Raw genomic sequence first — 24,969 nt, forward strand, 5'->3', positions numbered from 1 at the left:
TGCATTATTTATAGTTAAGTATAAATAAAAATAAAATATCTATAGTAGTAAAAAGGTTTTTCAAAACTTATCTACGATGTATTCAATTTGAAACAGAACTCCAGGTTCTGTAATTAAAAAGTCTTTTTTTTTAACTTTTTAAAAAAAGTTTATGTATTTATTTTGAGAGAAAAAGAGACAGAATGTGAGCAGGGGAGAGGCGGGGGAGGGAGGAAGAGTCGGAGAGAGTGAGGGAGGGAGGGAGGGAGGGAGAGGGAGAGGGGGAGAGGGGGAGAGAGAGGGAGAGAGAGAGAGAGAGAGAGAGAGAGAGAGAGAGAGAGACACGCAGCACACAAGTGCGCGCCAGAGAATCCCAAGCAGGCTCCACGCTGTTAGTGCAAAGCTAGCTTCCAATCCTGTCTTCCTCTCTCTCTCTCTCTGCCCCTCCCCCACTCACACTCTGCCTTTCTCAAAATATAAACATTTAAAAAATAAATAAAATAAAATGACTTGAAGAAACAAAGGAAATATTTAATTTCCATCATTTTGAATTTTTAATCTGAGATAATAATCTGTACAAATTCAAACTCTGCAGGAATACTTTTCTGATCTTTTAACCTTCAATAATGAATTCAATAAATGATTTCCTTAAATCAGCGAGAAATGCTATAAAAACAAAATAAATAAATCTCTTTAAGTTAAAAGGGAGAACATATTGTCAATTTTTTGAAGTAAATGAAGTATTGTATGACAGACTAAAGGCAATGTAAAATTATAATTACCTTGTCTTTCTCAGTTGCATCCTTTGACTTCTTTTTCTTTTTTAAACCATCCTAAACACACAAACATATATATATATATCAATTTTAAATTTAAAAGATACAGCATAATAGTATAAGGACAAAAATACCAAAACAGTGATTTGCTCTATGATTCACTCAATTTATTATATAAACTGGAAAAAGTTTACTTCAATGCCAGAATTTTATTCTGAAAATATAGGAGGAACGTTATGTTGTGTATATATGTGCTTGTAAGGAAATGGGCATTCTTCATTTATCTAGCTACATATCAAATCTAGGTATACCTCAAAATAATAATCTAACAGATTATCTATATTAACCACCTAGTTTATTTAAAAAATAAGACTTAATGCCATCTGCCTATTTTTGCCCGTGGTGGTCATATGCATGGGAGTTCTAATTCACACTGACTGTGGACGTCCACCAATCTCATTTTCCTACTCTCCTTGTAAGGAGGAGAGGCTAGAATTTCTTTCTTTTGATTGTTTCAGTTCTAGCCATTAACCTCCCTGAGCCTTCCTTATCCAAAAAGTGGATGAGGATTGAGTTAAAATGTCAAGTGCTTAGAACTATGCCTAACACAGAGGAGGCACTTGGACAAATATTAGCTATCATTATCATGAGACTGAGTCTTCAGCCTTAAAAGACAAAAAGAAAACCAGTGTTTACTGACTACTTTCTAGATGCCAGGAATTTTGTCAAAAGAAACGACACTAGGACTAGTAGAGATCTGCCACAAAACCAGACAGTTTTGTTTTTCTGAGACCCTAGAGACAGTGTTTGTGAAATTGTGGTCCGAGGACACCCCTATATCAGAATCATAGAGAACATCTATTAAAAATGTAGACTTCTGAGCCTAATCAGATTTACTGAATCATACTCTCTGGAGATGAGGCCCAGGAATCTACACTTTTATTACAACTTGCATGTATTCCTTATTATCACAAATGTCTGAGAGCCAATGCCAATTATGTTTCACAATTCTGGACAGTACAGAGCAGATTTAGGAATAGGATACTGGACCAGATAGTACAGTATGTTTTTTTCTCTAAACTCTGACTTCTTTATGAAAATGGAAAAAATAGTATCTGTCACATTTATCATAAAGCTATCATGGAAATGTTGAGAGATGGAGACATATGTGGAAGTACTTAGAGAACAATTGAAAACCATATGTAAGATATTAAGTATATCAATTAAATGGCACAGACCATCAAAGTACAAAAAAATAGTATCTCATTTCCAAACTGAGAGCAATTTAAGATAGGATGATTTAAAAGAAGCTAATTAAATGTGGTTTGCTATCCAGAATACTGCTAATTTAAGTAATTTTACCTTACTGTCCGATTCAGTTTCTGACATGGAGCTTTCAGAAGATTTATGTGAACGATTCTTCTTTTTCTTTTTTCTTTTTCCTTGTTTTTTATCCTATATAAAACATTTTTACAAACATTTGCTTTGTTTCAAAAATATAATTGATGCATTTTATTAATATAAAAACTTTATCCATGAAAGAACCAAGTTGTAAATACATGTTTTACTTAACAGTATTTTTAAAGTAAACTTTATGCCCAATGTGGGGCTTGAGCTCCTGAGCCTGAGATCAAGAGTCACATACTCTGGGGCGCCTGGGTGGCGCAGTCGGTTAAGCGTCCGACTTCAGCCAGGTCACGATCTCACGTTCCGTGAGTTCGAGCCCCGCGTCGGGCTCTGGGCTGATGGCTCAGAGCCTGGAGCCTGTTTCCGATTCTGTGTCTCCCTCTCTCTCTGCCCCTCCCCCGTTCGTGCTCTGTCTCTCTCTGTCCCAAAAATAAATAAACGTTGAAAAAAAAAAAAAAAAAGAATCTTTAAAAAAAAAAAAAATAAAAAAAAAAGAGTCACATACTCTACCAAATGAGCCAACCAAGCACCCCCTTAATAACTGTGTAAAGTATAACTTATACTAACCTTCCTGTTTTATAAAAAAAAGTCAAGTAATTTGAGTCACACGTACCCTCTAGCTTCTAGTCAGATAGCATTTTAGATTTTTAAACTGTATTTCTTCTCTGATATTTTTTTTTTAATTTTTTTTTTTTCCAACGTCTATTTATTTTTGGGACAGAGAGAGACAGAGCATGAACGGGGGAGGGGCAGACAGAGAGGGAGACACAGAATCGGAAACAGGCTCCAGGCTCTGAGCCATCAGCCCAGAGCCTGACGCGGGGCTCGAACTCCCGGACCGCGAGATCGTGACCTGGCTGAAGTCGGACGCTTAACCGACTGCGCCACCCAGGTGCCCCTCTTCTCTGATATTTTTAAGTGAATAAGATACATTTAGGAATATAAAAAAAATATGTTAATATTTAAGTATCTAGCTGTTCATTCCTGTCAGTGCTCTCAGTTATGGATAATTAACCAAAACCTGCAAGTCAACATTTCTAAAATATTACATAATGGATTTCCTCTTGTCATTAAATAAATTAGAGATTATTATTTCATGAGCCATCACAGGCAAACCTTACCTCATCTTCAGAATCCGAAGAACTGCTGGAAGAATCAGAGCTTGATGAAGAAGAAGATGAATACTTGACCAAGCACAAAACAATTAAAGCTTGTGAGATGCAGGAATTTTTTTATTACTAAGTCTTTCAAATACTTAACAAAATCAATCTAGTGGCTGAGAAACAGATGTTGTATTATTCTGAAGACTTAAACATTAAAAAGTGAAATGTCATACGCCCTTCACACACACACACACACACACACACACACACACACACACGAAAAAGGCTCAACAAACTAACAGATATGGCAATGGTAGTCAATTTTCCCCTTTCCCTCCCTGATAGCAACAGAGGAGTTACTAGGTTATAAGGCGGGTGGCGCCTTTCTTTATATTGCTAATAGAACAAAACCACCCATATCTACCAAAGGACCTCCAGGCTCCTTGACTCATTTACAGTCAGCATACAGGTTGTATAAATTATCTTACTTTTCTTGTAAGCTCTTAATCATAACATTTAGAAAAATGGAAAACGCTCCTTGACTCATTTACAGTCAGCATACAGGTTGTATAAATTATCTTACTTTTCTTGTAAGCTCTTAATCATAACATTTAGAAAAATGGAAAACTTTTGCTCACCCTACCAGATTTCTTCTTTTCTTTTTTCTTTCTCTAAAAACAAACAAATAAAAGTACAAATCTAAATAAGCTGATGTGAGTTTTTAATATTATACTGATAGTAGTACACCCAACTGTGATATTAAAAACAACATTAAACTCTTACCTGCTTTTTTTTGGATGAGCTCTCACTTCCACTTAATAATTTCTCCCTGTGTTTTTCTAGTTCTTTCTTCCAGTTCTGCAAAAAGGTTATGAACAACATCAAAGGCTATCTATCCCCTTCTAACACACCTGATATAGATAGCTACTACTACTTCCTTCCCTCTATCCTCTATTACCTCTCACCATCTCAGCCTCTAAGAACAGGGAAAAGGTATTCCAGGTGCCAGAACCCTGTCACCAAAGAATCCTCTAAAAGCTCTTTATTAAGGGGGATATTAAAGAGTGGGAGCTCTCCAGTGCATATTGAGAAGAGGAGTAGGTATTATCACTGAAGCTGACAACTTTTTTCATTTTACAAAAAAAAAAAAGTTAGATTCTCTTTCCAGACAGTAAAAACTGAATTAACCTATATTGTACCTGAAATACTACATACATGTTTGTGACCAAAACAGGCAAACATCATGGAAAACTCAGAGTAATATGGGGCCATGGGGGCAGGGGAAGATAAAGGGAAGAACCCAGATGACCTAAATTACTGTAAGATGATTTTCCACTTTTTAATTTTTTTGGTCTTTTTATTTTAAAGAAATCGTGCATTTATATACAAACCTGTATTCAATGTACAGAGCGCCCTTAAACCTAAAAACCATGCCCGACCCTTGATTTGTTAAAAAATTATTTCTTTTTTTTTTTTTTCTGTTTTTAACCTTTTATTTTCTTTTTGACAGAGAGAGACAGAGCATGAGCGGGGGGAGGGGCAGAGAGAGAGGGAGACACAGAGTCCGAAGCAGGCTCCAGGCTCTGAGCTGTCAGCACAGAGCCCGATGCGGGGCTCGAACTCACAGACCATGAGATCATGACCTGAGCCGAAGTCGGATGCTCAACCGACTGAGCCACCCAGGCGCCCCAATGTCATATTTCTTTTAAGAAAACGTATGTGTCTATTTTTCCAAACAGGTACTATTTACAAACCTCATTCATTTTTTCTTCAAATTCAGCCAATGCCTTGGAGCCTTTCTTTTTCTTCTCTAGTTGTTCTTTCACTTCTTCCCTTAATAAAATAGATACATAAGTTTTCAAGCAATTCAAATTAGAGATGAATACTTACAAACAAAACCAAAATTTCGTAAATAAAAAAATATTAGTATCCTAATAACCTTCCATTCCAGTGTTGACACATTTTAAAGTTCTTTGTTCATAGCCTTATAAGTCAATTATTAACACAGTCTTTCAGATAACACTGATTATTCCTTTCCCAAACATGGATTACAAGAGCTAATACACCAAACATTTGAGCACTGTTTTCAATACATTTTCCTTTAATCCTTACAACAATCCTGTGAGAAAACACAGTATTATTACACCAATTTTACGGATACGAAGCAAAGCTTGAGGCAGGTAAGAAATCTGCCTAGGGTCCCAAAGCTGATAGTTTCAGTGTTAGGGACAGCTAAGGTCTATTTAAACTACTAAATTTTTTAATTAAACATCTATTTTACAATGCACCTCTCATACTGCACAGAAGAGTTGGTACAACATGCCTGATTGCTAATTCTCAGAATGGCCTGCTTACAAGTTTGGCCCTGGCTGGCATCTGGGAACTTGTATTTTGAAGGCTCCTTACCATTCCGTTAAGAGTGGCTCACTGTGCCTATCTGTACCAATACTACTGCTTAGGCTGAACCTGTACTTCAGGAAGTCTGGAATTTTGGGATCTGATAGGGAGAGGCTGACTAGTCCCCAGTAAAAACCCTGGGCACACTGAGTCTCTATCTAATGTACTCCCCTGGTTGGCAACATTTCATGTATGTTAACACAACTCATTGCTGTAGGGGTTAAGCACATTCCATGTGACTATATAGGAAGAAGCCTTGGAAGCCTGAGCCCAATCTCCCCTGGACTTCACCCCATGCAACTTTTCTCTTTGCTGATTGTGGCTGGTACTCTTTCAGTGTAATAAGTCTTACCCAAGAGTACAACTATCTAGGAGTCCTTCTAGCAAATTACACAACTGAAGGGCTATCTTGGGGGACTCTAATACACACATAATATACTTTCTCGAGCACTTCCCCTTAAAGTTCATTTCTTCTCACCAATTTTGAAGGTAAAATGTATTTTGTTTTGGGATAATTTTCTGGTATGCTGCAACAGTCAACAACAGCATTCATGAAAACTCTAAGAGGTAGACATGGCTTACTTTCTATTTAACTCAAAGGAAGAGTCCTTGTTACATATAAGCAAAACTTTCAACTATAGTTATCCAGCTTTTAGGGACACTTACAAGCATTATGAAGCTAACAACTCTGAAACTTGTCATAAGTTATCTCAGGAGTCTGACATTTAATAATAAGACATACTAAAAAAAAAGTGAGGCCAGTGCTGTGATGCTTTATTTACAAATAATCAGAGTTACTCAATGAGGGCAAATAAAAACCCAAAAAACAATTTAAAACAAAAATTTTTTAATGGGAAATTCAACTTATTGAAGCGCCATCAGGTAAGAATAGAAACATGGCTTAACATTATCCTTCCTAACACCTACTTACACTTCAATGAAGGGCGAGATTAGTCAAACCTACCATTTTAAATAGCTTAAAACTGCAAGCTTAAGGTCTCTTTTAGGGGATAGAGAAGAGATTGATATGAAAGGTTAACTGCTAGCTCTTTAGCTACACAGGGTGGTGGCTTCTCAAATATTTGTTCTATGCTCATGCATGATGCGTATTTCATACATTGAAAAGAAAGCACCAATGAATATCACTTCAAAAAATTATGTATCTGACAATTGCTTTGCAATCAATTAAAACTGTAACAGTAACCTTTAAAAAATCTATGAAAATCTTATAAATGGTTAAATTGTTACACAAATACCAGGTAGGCCTTGGTCGATTCAGATAATCTTGGATTGTTGGCCCTGAAGACTGGATTGGACCCCTGGATCTGGCCATTGCTATTGGGTTCATATAGGCCTTGAGGAAAGAACAAAAATTAACTCAATTAAAAAAAAAAACAAACATCAAAAATGGAAATGTTCACTTACTCACCAAGCAATTTTTATTATAAATGCATACTATGTCCAACTAAGCATGAATAATCTAACCAAATTTTTCATTACAAAAAAAATTAATACTCTATTAAGTCTCACAAGTTCAGGAGATGAATCATATCACTATTACATAGAAAAAAATTTTTTTTACCAGAGATTTAAAATTAAAAAAAAATTTTTTTAATGCTTATTTATTTCTGAAAGAGAGGGAGAGAAAGAGAGAGACACAGTGCGAAAGGGGGAGGGTCAGAGAGAGAGGGAGACAGAGAATCTGAAGCAGGCTCTAGGCTCTGAGCTGTCAGCACAGAGCCTAATGTGGGACTCGAACTCACAAATGCGAGATCATGACAGGAGCCGAAGTCAGACACTTAACTGACTGAGCTACCCAGGTGTCACCCTACTTTTTTTTTTTTTTTAAACTTTTTTAATGTTTATTTATTTTTTCGAGACAGGGTGAGACAGAGCACGAACGGAGGGAGGGTCAGAGAGAGGGAGACACAGAATCCGAAGCAGGCTCCAGGCTCTGAGCTGTCAGCACAGAGCCCGACATGGGGCTTGAACTCACAGATCGTGAGATCATGACCTGAGCTGAAGTCGGACGCTTAACCAACTGAGCCACCCAGGCGCCCCCCACCTTTTTTTTTAAACTAGAGATTTAATAAAAATAATAATGATACCTCTTTCTTACTGTAAGATGATTTTATGTTTTCTCCTAAAGCCCAATAACCCCATGAGACGGTAACACTATGCTTACTGGCAAATTAAGAAACTTGGTTGCAAAATAATTAAAGATCTAACTTTATTTTTTTTTAAGTGTATTTATTTTGAGAGAGGAGAGACGGAGCAGGGGAGGGGCAGAGAGTGAGAGTGGGGGAGGGACAGAGAGAGGGGGGAAGGAATAGAGACTACCAAGTAGGCTCCATGCCCAGTGGGGAGCCTGATGTGGGGCTCCATCCCAGGAGAGCGAGATCATGACCTGAGTGGATATCAAGAGTCAGATGCTTAGCCAACTGAGTCACCCAGGTGTCCCAAAGATCGAACTTTAAATTCATCACTTATTCTAGTATATCTTTTATCTCAGGAAATACTATGCCATACTGATGGCAATTTTACTTGCCAATTGTTAACGTCAAATATTAAATTATGGACAGACAACAAAAGAAAAAAAAAACAGCAGGACTTCACCAACATTAAAATATCTGTTTATTGGGGTGCCTGGGTGGCCAGTCGGTTAAGCATCTGACTTTGGTTCAGGTCATGATCTCACAGTTTGTGAGTTGGAGCCCTGCACCGGCCTCTGTACTGACAGCTCAGAGCCTGGAGCCTGCTTCAGATTCTGTGTCTCCCTCTCTCTCTGCCCCTCCTTTGCTTGTGCTCTTGCTTTCTCTCTCAAAATAAATAAATAAACTAAAAAAAAAAAATTTGTGTATCAAAGAACACTATCAAGAATGAAAAGAGGGGCGCCTGGGTGGCGCAGTCGGTTAAGCGTCCGACTTCAGCCAGGTCACGATCTCGCGGTCCGTGAGTTCGAGCCCCGCGTCGGGCTCTGGGCTGATGGCTCAGAGCCTGGAGCCTGTTTCCGATTCTGTGACTCCCTCTCTCTCTGCCCCTCCCCCGTTCATGCTCTGTCTCTCTCTGTCCCAAAAATAAATAAACGTTGAAAAAAAAAATTAAAAAAAAAAGAATGAAAAGACAATCCACAGAATGGGAGAAAGTATTTGCAACTCACAGATCTGACAAGGAATTAATATCCAGAATGCCTAAAGAAATCATACAACTCAACAGCAAAAAACTCTAACAACCCAATTAAAAAATGTACAAAGGACTTATATAAACATTTCTCTAAAGAAGATACTCAAATGTCCAATAGCACATGAAGAGATGTTCAACTCCCTAGTCACTGTCCCAACCAATGACACTGACAATCCATTAATGCAAATCACGATGCAAATGCAAAGAAAATGCAAATCAAGCAGCATCAATGCAAGATGCCTCCTTGCATAAGAATGAAATTCTTTTTTTTTTTTAATTTTTTTTTTTAACGTTTATTTAGTTTTGAGACAGAGAGAGACAGAGCATGAACGGGGGAGGGGCAGAGAGAGAGGGAGACACAGAATCTGAAACAGGCTCCAGGCTCTGAGCTGTCAGCACAGAGCCTGACGCGGGGCTCAAACCCACAGACCGTGAGATCATGACCTGAGCTGAAGTCGGACGCTTAACCGACCAAGCCACCCATGCGCCCCAAGAATGAAATTCTTAAACATGCTACAATATGGATGAACTGTGGAAACATGCTAAGTGAAATAATCCAGATATAAAAGGCCAAATACTGTATGATTCAACTTATATGAGGTATCTAGAATAAACAAATTATGGATAGAGATAGAAAGTAGAAAAGGTTTCCAGGGGCTGAAGGGGAACAAATGACTGAGAATTACTCTTTAACGGGTACAAAGTTTCTTATCTGGGATGCTGAAAAAGTTCTAGAGGGGGCAACTGGGTGGCTCAGTCAGTTGAGCATCTGGGTCAAATTTTGGCTCAGGTCATGCATGACCTCATGGTTCATAGGTTTGAACCCTGAGTCAGGCTCTGTTCTGACAGCATGGAACCTGCTTGGGAGTCTTTCTACCCCTTCCCCCCCCCCCCCCCACACACACATGTGTGCCCTCTCTCTCTCTCTCTCTCTCTCTAAATAAACTTTAAAAAAATAGTTCTGGAAATGGACAGTGGTGACACTTGTACAACACTGTGAATATATTAATGCCACTGACAAACACTTAAAAATGGCTAAGACAATGAACTTTATGTTATGTTTATTTTTACACAATAAGGAACTCTACAAAAATCAAATTCTGCTGTCTATACTGAACTTACTATGACAGAAAAACACATTTTCAGATACTTTATAAAAAAAAACATATCCAGACAAAATAAAGCAGGTTTCTTTATTAATGACACTATCTAGCAAAGAGATACTGTTTTATTAAAATTAACTGTGCTACATATATAAAATTTGGTCTTTAAATTAGTCTCAACTCCTTGATCCTCATATTTGGTTTTCCAAATTTAATCCAAGTCAACAATCATTTATAAAAACTCTTCCACTGTTTAAACAAAAAGAATTCTGGTCAAAAATGACTATTATCAACATTGATTTTAAGGCCTTAAACTTAAGACTTAATATTCCAAAAGAAGTGAAAGAATGTATTTGTTGCATTTTATTTAACAAAACCCTTGAAAATAACCAACATTTCCCACCCTCAAAACAAGTATGAGTTATATTATTTCCAGATTTCTCTGGCAGATCAAACAACATAAAACTACTATAAACAGTACAAACTGAGAACTAGTCCCATTCAACCGGATACTGCCTAATTAATTACATGGGATGAAAAAGTCCATTAACATAATTTTCTTCCATGCAGGAATTAATGCTAGAACTCCTAATGTCAGGCATGTTTACAGAGTCAGGGCTAGATGTGAATATCAAATCCAACTCAAGAGAGAGGCATATAGTGACATTCTTTACATCAACTGTTAAGTCTTTGAGTATTTCAATCAACTGCCTCTGCTGAGAATTTCACTCAGTTCATGTAGTTCATGTGGAAATATGACAACCAACGGAAGCTGCAATAGAGGAACTGTGGCCCAAATAATGACACTGACAATCCTAATAACCAGAAGCAAATATGTGTGCAAAGCTAAGTTCATCATTTTTAAAACAGGAGATATCTATCACCTTCCCATTTCTTTGGTCCCATGTCATAACTTTAGTAGCACTTACCAGTAAAATATCTTAAGTTTAAAACTGTAAAAACTGTTTATTTCCAAAGAATGCAAATATATACAAGGATGTTCAAAACTAAATTACTAAAATAGGGAAAACTGAAAACACCCAAAGAGCCATCAAATTGAGATTCATTAATTATATATTAAAATATACCTTCAAAATGAAATACTATGTAGCCATAAAAAGAGAGATCTATAGTTTCTGATATGGAAAGATGTCTGAGATTTCCTAAATGTGAAGCAAAAGCAGGTGGCCAAAATATAAGATGCCATTTTAATGAACAACTATAGATTTTTTAAAAATCTAGATGCATTAGGGGGCCTGGGTGGCTCAGTCAGTTTAAGCATCTGACTTCAGCCAAAGTCATCATCTTGGGGTTCGTGAGTTCGAGCTCTGTGTCAGGCTCCGTGCTGACAGCTCAGACTCTGGAGCCTGCTTCAGATTCTATATCTGCCTCTCTCTACCCTTCCCCTGCTCATGCTCTGTCTCTCTCTACCAAAAAAATGAATAAAACATAATAAATAAATCGATAAAATATCTATATGCATCAAAATGTAAAGGCAGATGTCCACTTTCATCATTTCATACCCTGGAAAAATTTTTTAAAAACAACAATTCATTACCTTTATAAATGAAAAAAATCAAAAAAACTACACACAAACATTATCATAATAATAAAAGTAAACAAAATGAGAAAAATTCACTCACAATACTGCCACTCCAATTCTAAGAGCTGAACTGTTTTCAAGTAAAAATTCACAAACAGTACAGTGACAACTTATCACTTCAATTAAAAAAAATTGGGGGGCGCTTGACCAGTTCAGTCGGTAGAGCATGTGACTCTTAATCTCGAGGTCATGAGTTCAAGCCCCACTTTAGGCATACAGCCTACTTAAAAAAAATCGTAACACATTCACCATGTTTTACAGTCTTCAAATATACTTGCATGTATCTTAAAAGTACATTAACATTTTTATGTTATGTCTACTGTGAAATTGCTTCCCTCAAGTACATACAGTCTGTCTTACGGTTTACTTTTCAGAGGAAAATTAAATAGTAAAGTAGTATATTCACATCCTAAGACTATTAATCACAGACAACTTATGATACAATTACAAGAGTTATCACTGTCTATGTAATAGGCTTAACATAAGCTTTTGATTATAAACACTACCCTTAGTTCACTTAAGTACACTCCAAATATCTCAATTATTTATTTCAACTATAACAGTAATATTTATTTTAAAAAACAGCAAAGGGCACCTGGGTGGCTCAGTTTCTCAAGCATCCAGGTCTTGATCTCAGCTCAGGTCATAAGCCCCTCATTGGGGGGCTCTGAGCTGACAGCAGGGAGCCTGCTTGGGATTTTCTCTCTCCCTCTCTCTCTGCCCTTCCCCTGCTCATGTGAGCACTCTCAAAACAAATAAAACTTTTTTAAAAATAGCAATATTTATTAAAGACATCTTATATGCCAGGCTCCTTGCAAAAACACTTGATGGTCTGTTCTCATAATCGATAAGCAACAGTGCTTCTTTTTACTATGAACAGAAAGGCTTTTAAAACAAAAAAATTAATTTTACAAAGATAAAGCCTTTTTGCTTATTATGCAGCAGTGTTAAAAACAATGTTCTTAACATTAAGGGGCTGGGTGGTTAGGCACCAGTTAAAACACAGAAATTGTGCAATTTCTCGAACTGTCTCACTATGACTTAATCACATTAAATGCTGTGACCTTACAAATCAAATACTTGTATTCATATATAACTAGAATTGTCTATGGCTCCAAACTGCTGCATGAGTTTGGTAACAATGCAATTTGCTTTTGAAATTCAGGATAGCAAATCAAACTGAAGGAATAGGTAAGTGGGCAGGTACTGAAAAGAGCAATGTGAGAACAAAATGTGCAGAACTTCATTTGTTACTTTGATTACCTATTTTTATCTAGAGGATACATCTGTTTTAGAGGGCACAAAGTAACCAAAAAGAACATGAAACTTCTGGAAAACAATGAGGACAAAGGGTGGCCATTATCAATTTAACAGCTCTTCATAAATCCTGAGAACTAAAATGTTCAGTTAAAAAAATAACTGTTCAAGAATGTACAATACCTAGAACAAACCCTAATGTAAAGTACGGACTTCAGGTGAAAATGATGTGGCCAGATAGGTTCATCAACTATAACAATGCCCTTCAGAGCAGGGTTGCAAGTAGGGGGAGGCTGTGCGTAACGTAACTGTGCACATGGAATATATGGGAACTCTCTGCACTTACAGCTCAATTTTGCTGTGAATTCAAAACTGCTCTGAAAAATCTATTTTTTTAAAGATTTTATTTTTAAGTCATCTCTACACCCAACGTGGGGTCAAACTTACAACCCTGAGATCAAGAGTCTCATGCTCTACTGACTGAGCCAGCCAGGCACCCCAGAGTAAGTCTTTAAAAAACAATAAAAACAACAACAAAACTTTCAACCTGGACTTTATGGCTTTTTTAGAAAGCAATTCTATCATCTTTAGAACTATGAATTTACCATCAATGTATGAAGAAAAACATGCCATTATTTTCAGAGGCAAACATTCATTTTATTTAAAACCAAGAGTTATAATGGGGTGCCTGGGTGGCTCAGTCCACTGAACTCTTGATTTCAGCTGGGGTTGTGGTGTCACAGTTGTAGGATCAAGCCCTGCACCAGGCTCCACACTGGGCATGGAGCCTGCTTGGGATTCTCTCTCTCCCCTCTCTTTGCCCATCCCCCGCTCATGTGTGTGTGCTCTCTCTCTCAAAACAAACAAACAAATAAACAAACATTTTTAAAAAACCCTAAAAGTTATGATATACTGAACTAAGTACCAAATGACCCAAGTTTTGGTCCCAGTTTAAACAGTTCCATCTATGGTCAACTATTTTTGAAAAAGTAGGAAAGAATCAACAAATGGTGCTGGACATCACCACACAGAACATACAGAATAAACCTGGACCACTTTCCTACAGCATACACAAAAATAAATTCAAATGTGTGACATGAAACAATCAAAATCCTAGAGAAGAATACAGGCAGCAACTTCTCTGACCTTGGCTGTAGCAACTTCTTACGAGACACACTGTCCCAGGAGGCAAGGAAAACAAAAGCAAACATGAACTCCTGGGACTTTATCAAGATAAAAAGCTTTTGCACAGGGAAGGAAACAATCAACAAAAGTAAAAGGCAGTCTACAGAACTGGAGAAGATAATTGCAAATGACATATCTGATAAAGGGTTAGTATCCAAAATCTATAAAGAACTTATCAAACTCAACACCCCAAAACACATAATTCAGTTAAGAAATGGGCAGAAGACATGAATAGACATTTTTCCAAAGAAGACATCCAGATGGCTAACATGCACATGAAAAGATGCTCAACATCACTCAACATCATCATGCTCAACATCATCAGGTAAATACACATCAAAACCACAATGAGATACCACCTCACACCTGTCATAAGGGCTAAAATTAACACAGGAAACAACAGATGTTGAGGATGCAGAAAAAGGGGAACCCTCTCACACTGTTGCTGGGAATGCAAACTGGTGCAGCCACTCTGGAAAACAGTATGGAGGTCCCTCAAAAAGTTAAAAATAGAACTACCCTATGGACCCAGCAATTGCACTACTAGGTATTTACCCAAAGGATACAAAAATACAGATTCGAAGGGGTATGTTCTCCTTGACGTTTCTAGCAGCATTATTAACAATAGCCAATGGATAAAGAAGATGTCTCTCTCTCTCTCTCTCTCTCTCTCTCTCTCACACACACACACACACACACACACACACACACACACATACACACAGGAATATTACTCAGCCATCAAAAAGAAAGAAATCTTGCCATTTGCAACAACATGGATGGTGATAGACTCTATCATGCTAAGCGAAATAAGTCAATCAGAGAAAGACAAATACCATATGATTTCACTCTTATGTGGAACTTAAAAAACAAAACAGATGAACATATGGGAAGGGGGTTAAAAAGAGAAGGAAATGGGAGCCTGGATGGTTCAGTCGGTTAAGCATCCGACTTTCGCTCAGGTCATGATCTCATGCTCATGAATTTGAGCCCCACATCTGGCTCTGTGCTGACAGCTGGGAGCCTGGAGGCTGCTTCGGATTCTGTTTCCCTCTCTCTTAGCCCCTCCCCAAATCACATACACTCTCTCTCCCTCTCCTTCTCTCTCAAAAATAAACATTAAAAAAAAGAGAGAGAGAGGGAAACAAACCATAAGAAACTCTTAATGAAAGATAATAAAACCGAGGGTTGATGGAGGGAGGTGGGGGATGGGCTAAACCTGTGATGGGTATTAAGCAGGGCACTTGTTATGATGAGCACTAGGTATTATACTTAAGTGCTGAATCACTAAATTCTACTCCTGAAACCAGTACGATACTACATGTTAACTAACCAGAATTTAAATAAAAATTTGGAAGAAAAAAAGTTCCATCTCCTCCTCCATGCAACGAGAACACAAAATTAGACAATCTGTCTTCTAAATCTTAATTTCATGTTTTCGTTCCCACCTTTAAATTTTTTTTTAATGTTATTTGTGAGAGAGAGAGAGAGAGAGAGAGAGAGCGCGCGCAGGAGAGGGGCAGAGAGAGAGGGAAACAAAGAATCTGAAACAGTGGGTCCAGGCTCTGAGCTGTCAGCACAAAGCCTGACGGGGGCTCAAACGCATGAACCTCGAGATCATGACCTGAGCCGAAGTCAGACACTCCAATGACTAAGCCACCCAGGCATCCCCTCTTTTCCACTTTTTAACTGCAAATAAAATGTTACCAGAACACTCTATGCCACAAAAGCATACCAACTAATAAGTAGAGCCCAGAGTTATTATCAAAATGTTCTAGTAAAATGAAGCTAATCTGAAAAGTTTCAAATGCTTTAAAGGTATGTGTAAAGCAACACTTCTCCTAAGTAAAACAAAGACAAAACATCTTAGGCCTCTATATGAAACCATATCCAAGGTCTGGTGATTTCTAAATTTTCAAGTCCACAGTTTAAAGAGTCAAAACACTCTGAACACCTCAAACCTAATAAGGATGCTCCATCAGAACACCATTTCAACCCTATGAGAAACTGGATACCACAAGGTCTGACCCACAGCCAGGAAAGCAGGAGAAAAGAACATTCCTTAACATTGTAATCAAAGTTCACCACTGTGGTTCCTAAACATCTTTGATTATGAGTAGTATATAAAATTAAAACGAATGTTTTGAATAAATGTCACCATATCATAAAAGTAAAGCTCTTTTAGTAGCCCTCCCAACCCAAAAAGGCAATAATCATTGAATATAAAAGTTCATTAAATTTGGTACATTCACTCTTTTTTAACGTTTATTTATTTTTTTGAGATACAGGGACAGAGCATGAGCGAGGAGGAGTACAGACAGAGAGAGAGAGAGAGAGAGAGGCACAGAATCCAAAGCAGGCTCCAGGTACTGAGCTGTCAGCACAGAGCCCGATATGGGGCTGGAACCCACCAACCACAGATCATGACCTGAACCAAAGTCGGACACTTAAGTGACAGAGCCACCCAGACACCCCAATTTAGTACACTAACTTTAACTGCATTTATTTTTTTTCATTTTGCTGCTCGGTGGTTAAAAGTTGATCACAAATCCAGGAACTTGAAGGCTGCAACCTAAGTTTATTGTTAATCCCTAATGTTTACGGTCCATCCAGTCTGATTTATAATTCAGACTTTCCAAACCAACCTAGTAGCCATCTAGAATGCCTTCTTCCCATCTCCTCCTGTCCAAAGTACCTTCTCTTTCGAATGCCTTCAAGAACTTCGAAACTGCATCATGTTATTTCTTACATTCCTGTGTCTCTTTTATCTCATTTACTAGAACAACTTCCATGCCAAACGTTCTCTGGCCATTTGCCTTTTGCGGTTTCAACTATTCTGCAAAGCTGTGGATAACACTAATGCCCCTTTACAGAGGCTCAGAGAAGAAAAACAACTTATCCTAGTCACCCGACCCCTGAGGGCCCAAAACTGACATTGCCGTCTATACCTGACTTCAAAGGCAATTGTTTTTCACCCTTCATTCCTACACAGGTCCTACTAAGTGCCAGGCAGTGCTAGGCGCTGAGGACACGAAGCCAAATATTTCGATCCTGGTCCTCAAACGGGAGTCTACCTGCCGCTAAAACTAGGCGCGCAGCAAGCCCAGAAAAAGGAGCTGCGCCTGAGGCCTCCGCCCCTCCATCCCACCAGCGTGCGCACGACAGGGGCGCGGAGCCAGATCTTCCATACCGTGTAGGGGGCCAGTCCCGGGGCCGCCGTGGGCCTCAGACTTACGACAAACGTACAGGAGACAGAACTCCTCCAGCCCTTGTAGCTGTAAAAACTGAGCACTGCTAGTCGGAGTACCGGAGGAAAGGGAGCTAGGGAGCACTGCCAGAAGGTGCGGCGGGGTTGAAAAAAAGAGGGGGACACGGAAAGAGGAAAGAGGGGACAGAGAGTGGGGGGCCCGAAAGCGCCAACTGCGTGCTCGGCGCACGCGCGTCTGGGGCCGAAGGGGATGGGGGGAGTTGGATCTCCAGGCTCGAGGTCCGAGCGACTCCGCTGACCCTCAGGCCCCGTCGGGGAGAGCAAGGGGTTCTGCTCCCCTGCCGCCGGCCCCGCGTCGCCTCACTGTTTTCCCCACTCAGTACTCACCACTCGATTGTCCCGCTTCCCCATGGTGCGGGACTAAGCGCACAGTCAGACGCCGAGAAAGATCAAGCCAGAGAGGCGGCCGAGATGGGCCCGCCGCAGGTCCTTCTGCCTACTCCCCACCCTGCCCAGAGAGAGGCGCCTCGCGAACCTAGCGGCCGCACCCGACCACAGCGCCACCTGCCGTTGTGGAGGAGAGGAGGGCGCCGGCGATCACCCGCTTCTCCCAGGCTTCTCCTGGCGGATTCCTGTTCGTTACCACCCAGCCCCGGGCCGGCCGCCCCTGCTCTTCTATACTGCGTTCTCACCAACTCGGCTTAGACGTTTTTACTCTCTTCCATTCCTTATGCGCTGAAATCCTTACTCTAGGGGATACAAAGATTATCCCAACGCTTACTGTGGGCTTAACATAGTGCAAGTGCTGGCGGTGAAGTGAAGACCAGGACAGACATGTTCCCTCACAGAGTCCGGCCGGTGGGCAATTCATAGACTAGGTGATGGGAAGCTGGATATGGTGGACACGAAAATGATTAAAACACACCAAACCTGCTTTCAAATAGCCTGTCTACAACCTGCTAGGGGATATACATACACAGAGCCAACTTTATTGCACGATGTGTCATAATAACTTAAGTACGGTACTAAAACTTCAAGGGAGGTGATCTGGGTTCCAGAGAAGGAGCCAAGTATTTATCGACATGGTGAGAGCTGGGCCACTCTGGGCCCATCTAAGCACAATGTCATTAGAAAGTAATCGAAAATCAACTTTAATCTTTTTTGGACTCTTGAAAAAAAGCAAAATAGGCTTATATCATGATATACATGAACACTCCTTAAAATTATCTTTCCTAGGGCGCCTGGGTGGCTCAGTCGGATGAGCGTCCAATTTAGGCTCAGGTCATGATCTCACCGCATGTGAGTTCGAACCCCGCATGGGGCTCTTTGTTGTCAGCACAAAGCCCACTTTGGATCTTCTTCCCCCTCTCTCTCTGCCCCTTCCCCATCCGCAAGCTCTCTAAAATAAACATTAAAAAACAAAAACAAAAAAAAAAAACCCTCTTTCCCAATTTCCATCTCTCTCTCCCCTTTCTCATACTGCATTGCACAACAGATGCTGCCAACTCCCATTTTCTCTCAAAAATTTCCCAAACTCTCTTAAATGCAGCCATTGGTGGTTCTACTCCCCACTAGATGTTCATACTCCTGAGTAATTCATTTTGCTTTTTACTGTAAATTGGTCCTCTAGTCTCATTTCTCCTCCTCCTCCTCCTCCTCCTCCTCCTCCTCCTCCTCCTTCTCATCCATTACCCCTGATTTCAGCTGGGGACTTCCACCAAAGACAGGCTTCCCAGGATGCACAAGAGGAAGACAGGAATCTGTGAATATTAAAGTTTTTTTTTCATGGCTACTTTATAGTGTTTTTAATAGTCTATAAACTTCGTAGATATTATTTCCAGTGCTCCAACATAAGCATTATGATATCTGTGAAAGAATACAGTTTTTCTCTTTAGCTCCTTCTTACCTTTGACTTCCTTTGGCTGGTTATACAGAGTACAGAGATTTTTAAAATATGATAATGATATAATCCAACAGAAATTTTTTTTGTTTCCTGTAGATGGTTCCCCCTCTGGTAATGTATACAGCACATTCCAGATGGTACATGGATGCCATGGGAGGATAGAGAAACAGGAAAATGACCCGTAGACATAATGAAGAAGGCCAGAGCAATTGGGAGCTCACCTGAGTGGACTCCATAAAGAAAGTGTTGGTCCTGGCCTTCTCAGGATGTAACTTACAGTGACTCAATCAGAAGAATAAAGAAATGCTTTATACATCCTCTGTACAGTGTGATTTGCTAATAAACACATTTCCCTTCTCGCTATGGACCTGTATAACCCTCCCAAATGTTCTAGACAGAACTAAGCAACTGCATTCCATTTTTCACATGAGAAAAACTGAGGCTAAGATAAGCTAGGTAATTTGCCCCAAGTCCCATAGCTAGAAAGTGGAGAAGCTGGGGCTTCAAATACAGGTGTGACAAACTTGAAAGCCTATACTTTCCTTACAATATCACACTGCCTTTGAAGGATGAGGGATAATTGAGAAGTGTCATTACAGGTGGATTGGGAAGGTGACAAACTCCCACAGAGGAGCTGAAATGGAAAGATACTGCAAACAGAGGGAACAGTCTGAGTAAAAGGAAAGGTAATCAGGTGTGGCAGCATAGACCAAATGTGCTGGGGGGGGGGGGTGGGGAAGCAAGGCTGGAAAGGTACATTGTAGCTGGAGGCAAAGGGCCTCGAATGCTAACAGAAGAAGTTTTTTTTTTTATTCTGCAAAGTTTTTGAATAAAGGAATAACTTGAGCAATGATAAAACACAAAGCTCCAAATAGTGATGGTCTAGGGATTTTCACTATTGAAACTATTCCTATTTTCACTATCCATGGTACAGGGATTTTCAACTTGAATAGCATTCAACGATTTTAACTCAAAAGGTATCTTTAACATTAAATACACTTGGACTGACTTGGATCTGTATCCCTATTTAATACTGTAGTTAAATATTATATACTTTTCATTGTTGTTCTGTGGGTATATAAGAATTTCAACAACAGAGACACAGAAACCCAATCCACAAAATGCAAGTGTTCGTTGTTTGAGTGGGCATATCCCTAGACTTGAGATGGAAGCATGGAGCTTTCATGTTTGAAGACATAGCCATGTGATTATCCAACTATCTTAATTGGAAAAGACAGGAAAAGACAGGAACCAAGGTAAATATCCATTACAAAGGAACTGGTAAAATAAAGTATGGTACATCCATGCAATGGGAAACTACCCAGGTATTTAGAAAGTGATGTACAGCTGTATGTATTGATATGGAAAAATAGCCATGATACATTATTAAGAGAGAAAATTTTAAAAGAGTATATAGAATATGAGAGCACGTGCATTAACAAGAGGATATATTGGTTGAACCATATGAAATTGTTGATATTTAGCAATTTCTAACCTATATGAATGGTAATCATATGGTTTAACTTATTACATATATATGCTTAAATATGTCCAGGAAAATTTCTGGAAAGTTTACACACTAAACTCTTACTGCTGGTTACTTTATAATAGTATTAGTGAGTTGAAGTGTTGGGGGGGCATATTTTTCACCATATAGCCTTCTTTTCTGATTTATTTTATTAAAATTTTGCTCAACTAATCAAACCCCCTTTCTGATTCCTCTCTCACCATGTCAGTTCTGGATGTAATTTTACTTACACAGAGAGAAAACAGTGACCAGTAAACATGATCATCTTGTGCTTTAAACAGGTGTATTTCTCACTGCAAAAAATATAAAAAAGATACATTTTTAAAAAGATTTTGAACCATGAAAACCAAATAGCCATTCACTTTATTATCTATCTACCTATCATCTATCTATTTATAGTCTTGAGGTCTCTCTTTTTTTTTTTTTTTTTAATTATCATGCTATGAATTCATAGGGAATGGGTTCCAGCAGCTCAGGCTCCTTTCCATTGGTTCTCACAAATTGTGCTTCTCTGGGTGGTGCAGGCTGTTACTTCAGTTGAACCCAAGTACCTTTCTCTTGGGCTTCCTTCTTTTTCTGATCATTTTCCTTCACACACTTCGGGAAGCTCTCTTGGCTCTTTGAGTGCTACTATGCTCAATATGTACATTAATTCTCTTGGCAAGAATCTTGCCTTTAACTTGTCTGTTTACAACAATGCCAACAGCATGCTGGGTAACACTGTAGCCTCTTGCAGTTTTGCCATGGTAACATTTCTGGGGCGTTCCTTTTTGAATAGTGCCATTCCCCTGATGTCTACAATATCACTTTTCTTGTAGATAGGCATGTATGTGGCCAAAGGAACCACTCGTGTTTTCTGAAAGGGTCTGGAGAACATATAGCGGGTGCCTCTCCTCTTTCCCTTTGTGTTGGTCATTTTGGTGAATTACTGGAAGATGGCGATTCGTCCAAAAGGGAGCCATTTACTTTAATTACATTTCCTTTTGTAAACCCATGGTTCATTACTATTAATGGGCAGGGGCAGTGGAAGTTACCAAGCACAGTGAGTCAGAAAGGAAAATTCCTGATGTTCATTAGAGCTTCAACTAAATCAACGTGTTACAGTTTTACTATAATTCTCCTCTTGTTCCCATCTCTATTGAGGTGACTCACAAGCTATAAAAGTTCTTTGCCAATTATTTCAGGTTGACTTTTGCTAGTAATGAAAGAGAACACCTTTAATTTAAAAAATTAACTTGATTGAGGTATACCTTACATATAATAAAATTCACCAGTTTAAAATACACAGTTTGTTGAATTTTAACAAATGCCTAGTCTATATTTTGACCATTACAGTCAAAATATAGAATGTGCTCATTTCTCTAAAAGTGCCTTTGTGCCCTCTTGCAGTCTCCCAGGGTGGGAGGCTGATCTATTTTCTGTCAGTATGATTTTTTGCCTTTTCTAGAATTTCATATCAATGCAATCAAATATGAGATATATTTTCGTGTCTGATTTCTTCCACTTAATGATACTTTTGAGATTCACCTGTGCTGTGTGTAGCAACAGTTGTCCCTTTTTATTGCTGTGTAGTATTCCAGTGTACTTATAAATCACAATTTGCTCCTTCATTGACATTGTGATGGACATTTGGATTGTTTCCAGTTTTTGCCTGTTATGAATAAAGCTTCTGTGAACATTCATATATAAGTGTGTGCACATACGCTTTGATTTTCTTTGAGTAAATAACTACCAGTGAGGTTAGTGGATTGAATTGTAAGTGTATATTTAACTCCCAACTCTTTCCAAAATAGCATACTGCATCATTTTGCATTGGTGAGATCAATGGTGAGAGTTTCAGTTGTTCCACATCCTCACCAACACTTGGAGTTGTTAAACTGAAAAATTTTAGCCATTCTAGGAGGTGTGTAGTGATATCTTACTGTGGTTTTAATTTGCATTTCCCTAATGACTAATGCAGCTGTTCACCTTTTCAGGTACTTATTTTATTCATTTTGGCCTATGATCTTCTTTGGTGAAGTTTTATTTCAAATCTTTTGCTCAGTTAAAAACTTGGATGGGGCACTGGGTGGCTCAGTCAGTTAAGTGACTGACTCTTGATATTGGTTCAGGTCATGATCTCGCAGTTGTGAGATCCAGCTCCATGTTGGGCATGGAGCCTGCCTGGGATTATCTCTTTTTCTCTCTCTCTTTCTAAATAAATAAATAAATACATAAATAAATAAATACTTTAAAAAATTGGATCATTTGTCTGAATACCAATCCCAGAATATATTTTTGGATCTTTTTTCCCCAATCTGTGGTTTGTCTTTTCCTTCAAAAAAAAATTTTTTTACGTTTATTTATTTCAGAGACAGAGAGACAGAGAGAGACAGAGAATGAGTGGGGGAGGGGCAGAGAGAGAGACACACACAGAATTCGAAGCAGGCTCCAGGCTCTAAGGTGTCAGCACAGAGCCCGATGCGGGGCTGGAACTCACAAACCGTGAAATCATGACCTGAGCCAAAGTCAGTGGCTCAACCAACTGAGCCACCCAGGTGCCCCTGTCTTTCCATTCTTTTAATGATTCCTTTCAAAGAAAAAAGTTTTAAATTTTGATGAAGTGCCATTATCAGTATTTTCTATTTGTGTCCTAAGAAGTTGTTGCCTAACCCAAAGTCACAAAGATTTTCTCCTATGTTTTCTTCTGCAAGTTTTATAGTTTTAGCCTACAATGTTTAGGCCTATGATCCATTTTGAATTAATTGTTTTTCATGGTGGGATGTACAGGTCAGGATTCATTTTTGTATCCGTATGGAAAGCCAATTTTTTCAGAACTGTTTGTTGAAAAGATTGTCCTTCTGCCATTGCATTCCTCTATTAGTTTGCGAGGAATTGCCACAACAAAGCATCAGGCCTGAAATCAAGGTGTCAGCAGGGCCATGGTTCTTGTGAAGCCTCTAGGGAGGAATCCATCCTTGCTTCTTTAGCCCCCCGCATTCCTTGACTTGGAGCAGCATAATTCCAATCTTCTTCCCTGTCTTCATGTGGCCGTCTTTTTTTGTGTCTCTCTGTGCCCTCTCCTCTTCTTTTAAGCCTAACAGTCATTGGATTTACGGCCCACCCTAATCCAGTATGACTTCATTCGTTTTTTTGATGCCACTCTAATTGGTATTTTTAAATTATGGTTTGCAATTTTGATTTTAAAGTAGACAGAAATATGGTTATTTTCTGTATATTGCACTTATATCCTATGGCCTTCTTAAATGAATTTGTTCTGTTAGTTTTTTTTTGTGGTAGATTCTTTAGGGGTTTCTCTACAGACTCTCATGCAGCCTATGAATAAGGACAGCTTTACTTTCTTTCCAGTCTATATGCCTTTTGTTTTCTTGCCTATTGTACTGCTTGGACCCCCAACACAATACTGAGTAGAAGTGGTGAAAACTGACACCCTTGCCTCATTCTTAAACTTAGGAGGAAAGTAAGTTGAACTTAAAGTCTATTTAGGCTCAGTAGTGTACCGGGTCACACTCTGCACCTCACATCTTTTATGATACACTTAGTACCTCTCGCTTTGTATCTAACAGTTTCCACATCCACGTACCAACCGATTCTTCCTTGAATCCACTCTAAAGAGAATTTTTACCACTGCACCACTTCATCAGGACTTCTCTTCAAGGTCACTCATATTCTCCATATTGCTTAATCAATGGTCATTTCTCAGCCCTCATTTTCCTTGACCTATCAGTGGCATTATAATTTTTTTTCAGGTTTATTTATTTTTGAGAGACAGAGACAGAGTGCGAGTGGGGGAGGGACAGAGAGAGAGGGAGACACAGAATCCCAAGCAGGCTCCAGGCTCTGAGCTGTCAGCACAGAGCCTGATGCGGGGCTCAAACCCTTCAGCCGTGAGTGAGATCATGACCTGAGCTGAAGTCGGACGCTTAACCGACTGAGCCACCCTGGTGCCCCAGTGGCATTATTTAAAAGTTTATTTATTTTGAGAAAGGGGGAGGGGAAGACAGAGAGGAAGAGAGAGAATCCCAAGCAGGCTCTACCTAATGCGGGGTTCGATCTCATGAACTGTGAGATTACAACCTGAGCCAAAATCAAGAGTTGGACGCTTAACCGACTGAGCCACCCAAGCGCCCCTCAGTGGTATTTGTCACAATGATTATTCTCTTTTCCTCAAAAGATTTTTCTTCACTTTCTAGACATCACCACATGTTCCTTCTAAAGGCCGTTTAGTCTTTGTTGCTTCTTCTTCTTCATCTCTGGTCTATAAATATTAGGCTTAGTTCTGGGATCTCTTCCTTTTATATATACTTTTTCCCTTGGTGATTTCATCCAACCTCTGG

At 39.1% G+C, this 24,969-nt stretch overlaps 1 protein-coding gene and 1 pseudogene across 3 annotated transcripts in view; both read right to left on the reverse strand.

Annotated features, from left to right (window-relative positions):
• FAM133B (family with sequence similarity 133 member B) overlaps positions 1 to 17,733 on the reverse strand; it is a 31,870-nt gene extending 14,137 nt beyond the window's left edge. The window contains exons 1-8 of one of the 3 annotated variants that reach the window (XM_043588855.1): positions 17,589 to 17,733; positions 6,919 to 7,016; positions 5,020 to 5,098; positions 4,049 to 4,123; positions 3,904 to 3,936; positions 3,284 to 3,346; positions 2,118 to 2,210; positions 762 to 812 (exon numbers count right to left, since the gene is read on the reverse strand). In XM_043588855.1, coding sequence (XP_043444790.1) covers positions 762 to 812; positions 2,118 to 2,210; positions 3,284 to 3,346; positions 3,904 to 3,936; positions 4,049 to 4,123; positions 5,020 to 5,098; positions 6,919 to 7,016; positions 17,589 to 17,612 — 516 coding nt within the window. In that variant the 5' untranslated portion in view covers positions 17,613 to 17,733. Of the gene's footprint in view, positions 1 to 761; positions 813 to 2,117; positions 2,211 to 3,283; positions 3,347 to 3,903; positions 3,937 to 4,048; positions 4,124 to 5,019; positions 5,099 to 6,918; positions 7,017 to 17,239; positions 17,487 to 17,588 lie in introns of those variants that run through there. The other 2 variants (XM_043588854.1, XM_043588856.1) reach the window with 2 other exon arrangements.
• Positions 17,734 to 19,696: 1,963 nt separating this feature from the next.
• Positions 19,697 to 22,004, reverse strand: LOC122486442 (annotated as a pseudogene).
• Positions 22,005 to 24,969: the final 2,965 nt, after the last annotated feature.

This window comes from Prionailurus bengalensis, chromosome A2, assembly GCF_016509475.1.
Source record: "Prionailurus bengalensis isolate Pbe53 chromosome A2, Fcat_Pben_1.1_paternal_pri, whole genome shotgun sequence".
Classification (NCBI taxonomy): Eukaryota; Metazoa; Chordata; class Mammalia; order Carnivora; family Felidae; genus Prionailurus; species Prionailurus bengalensis.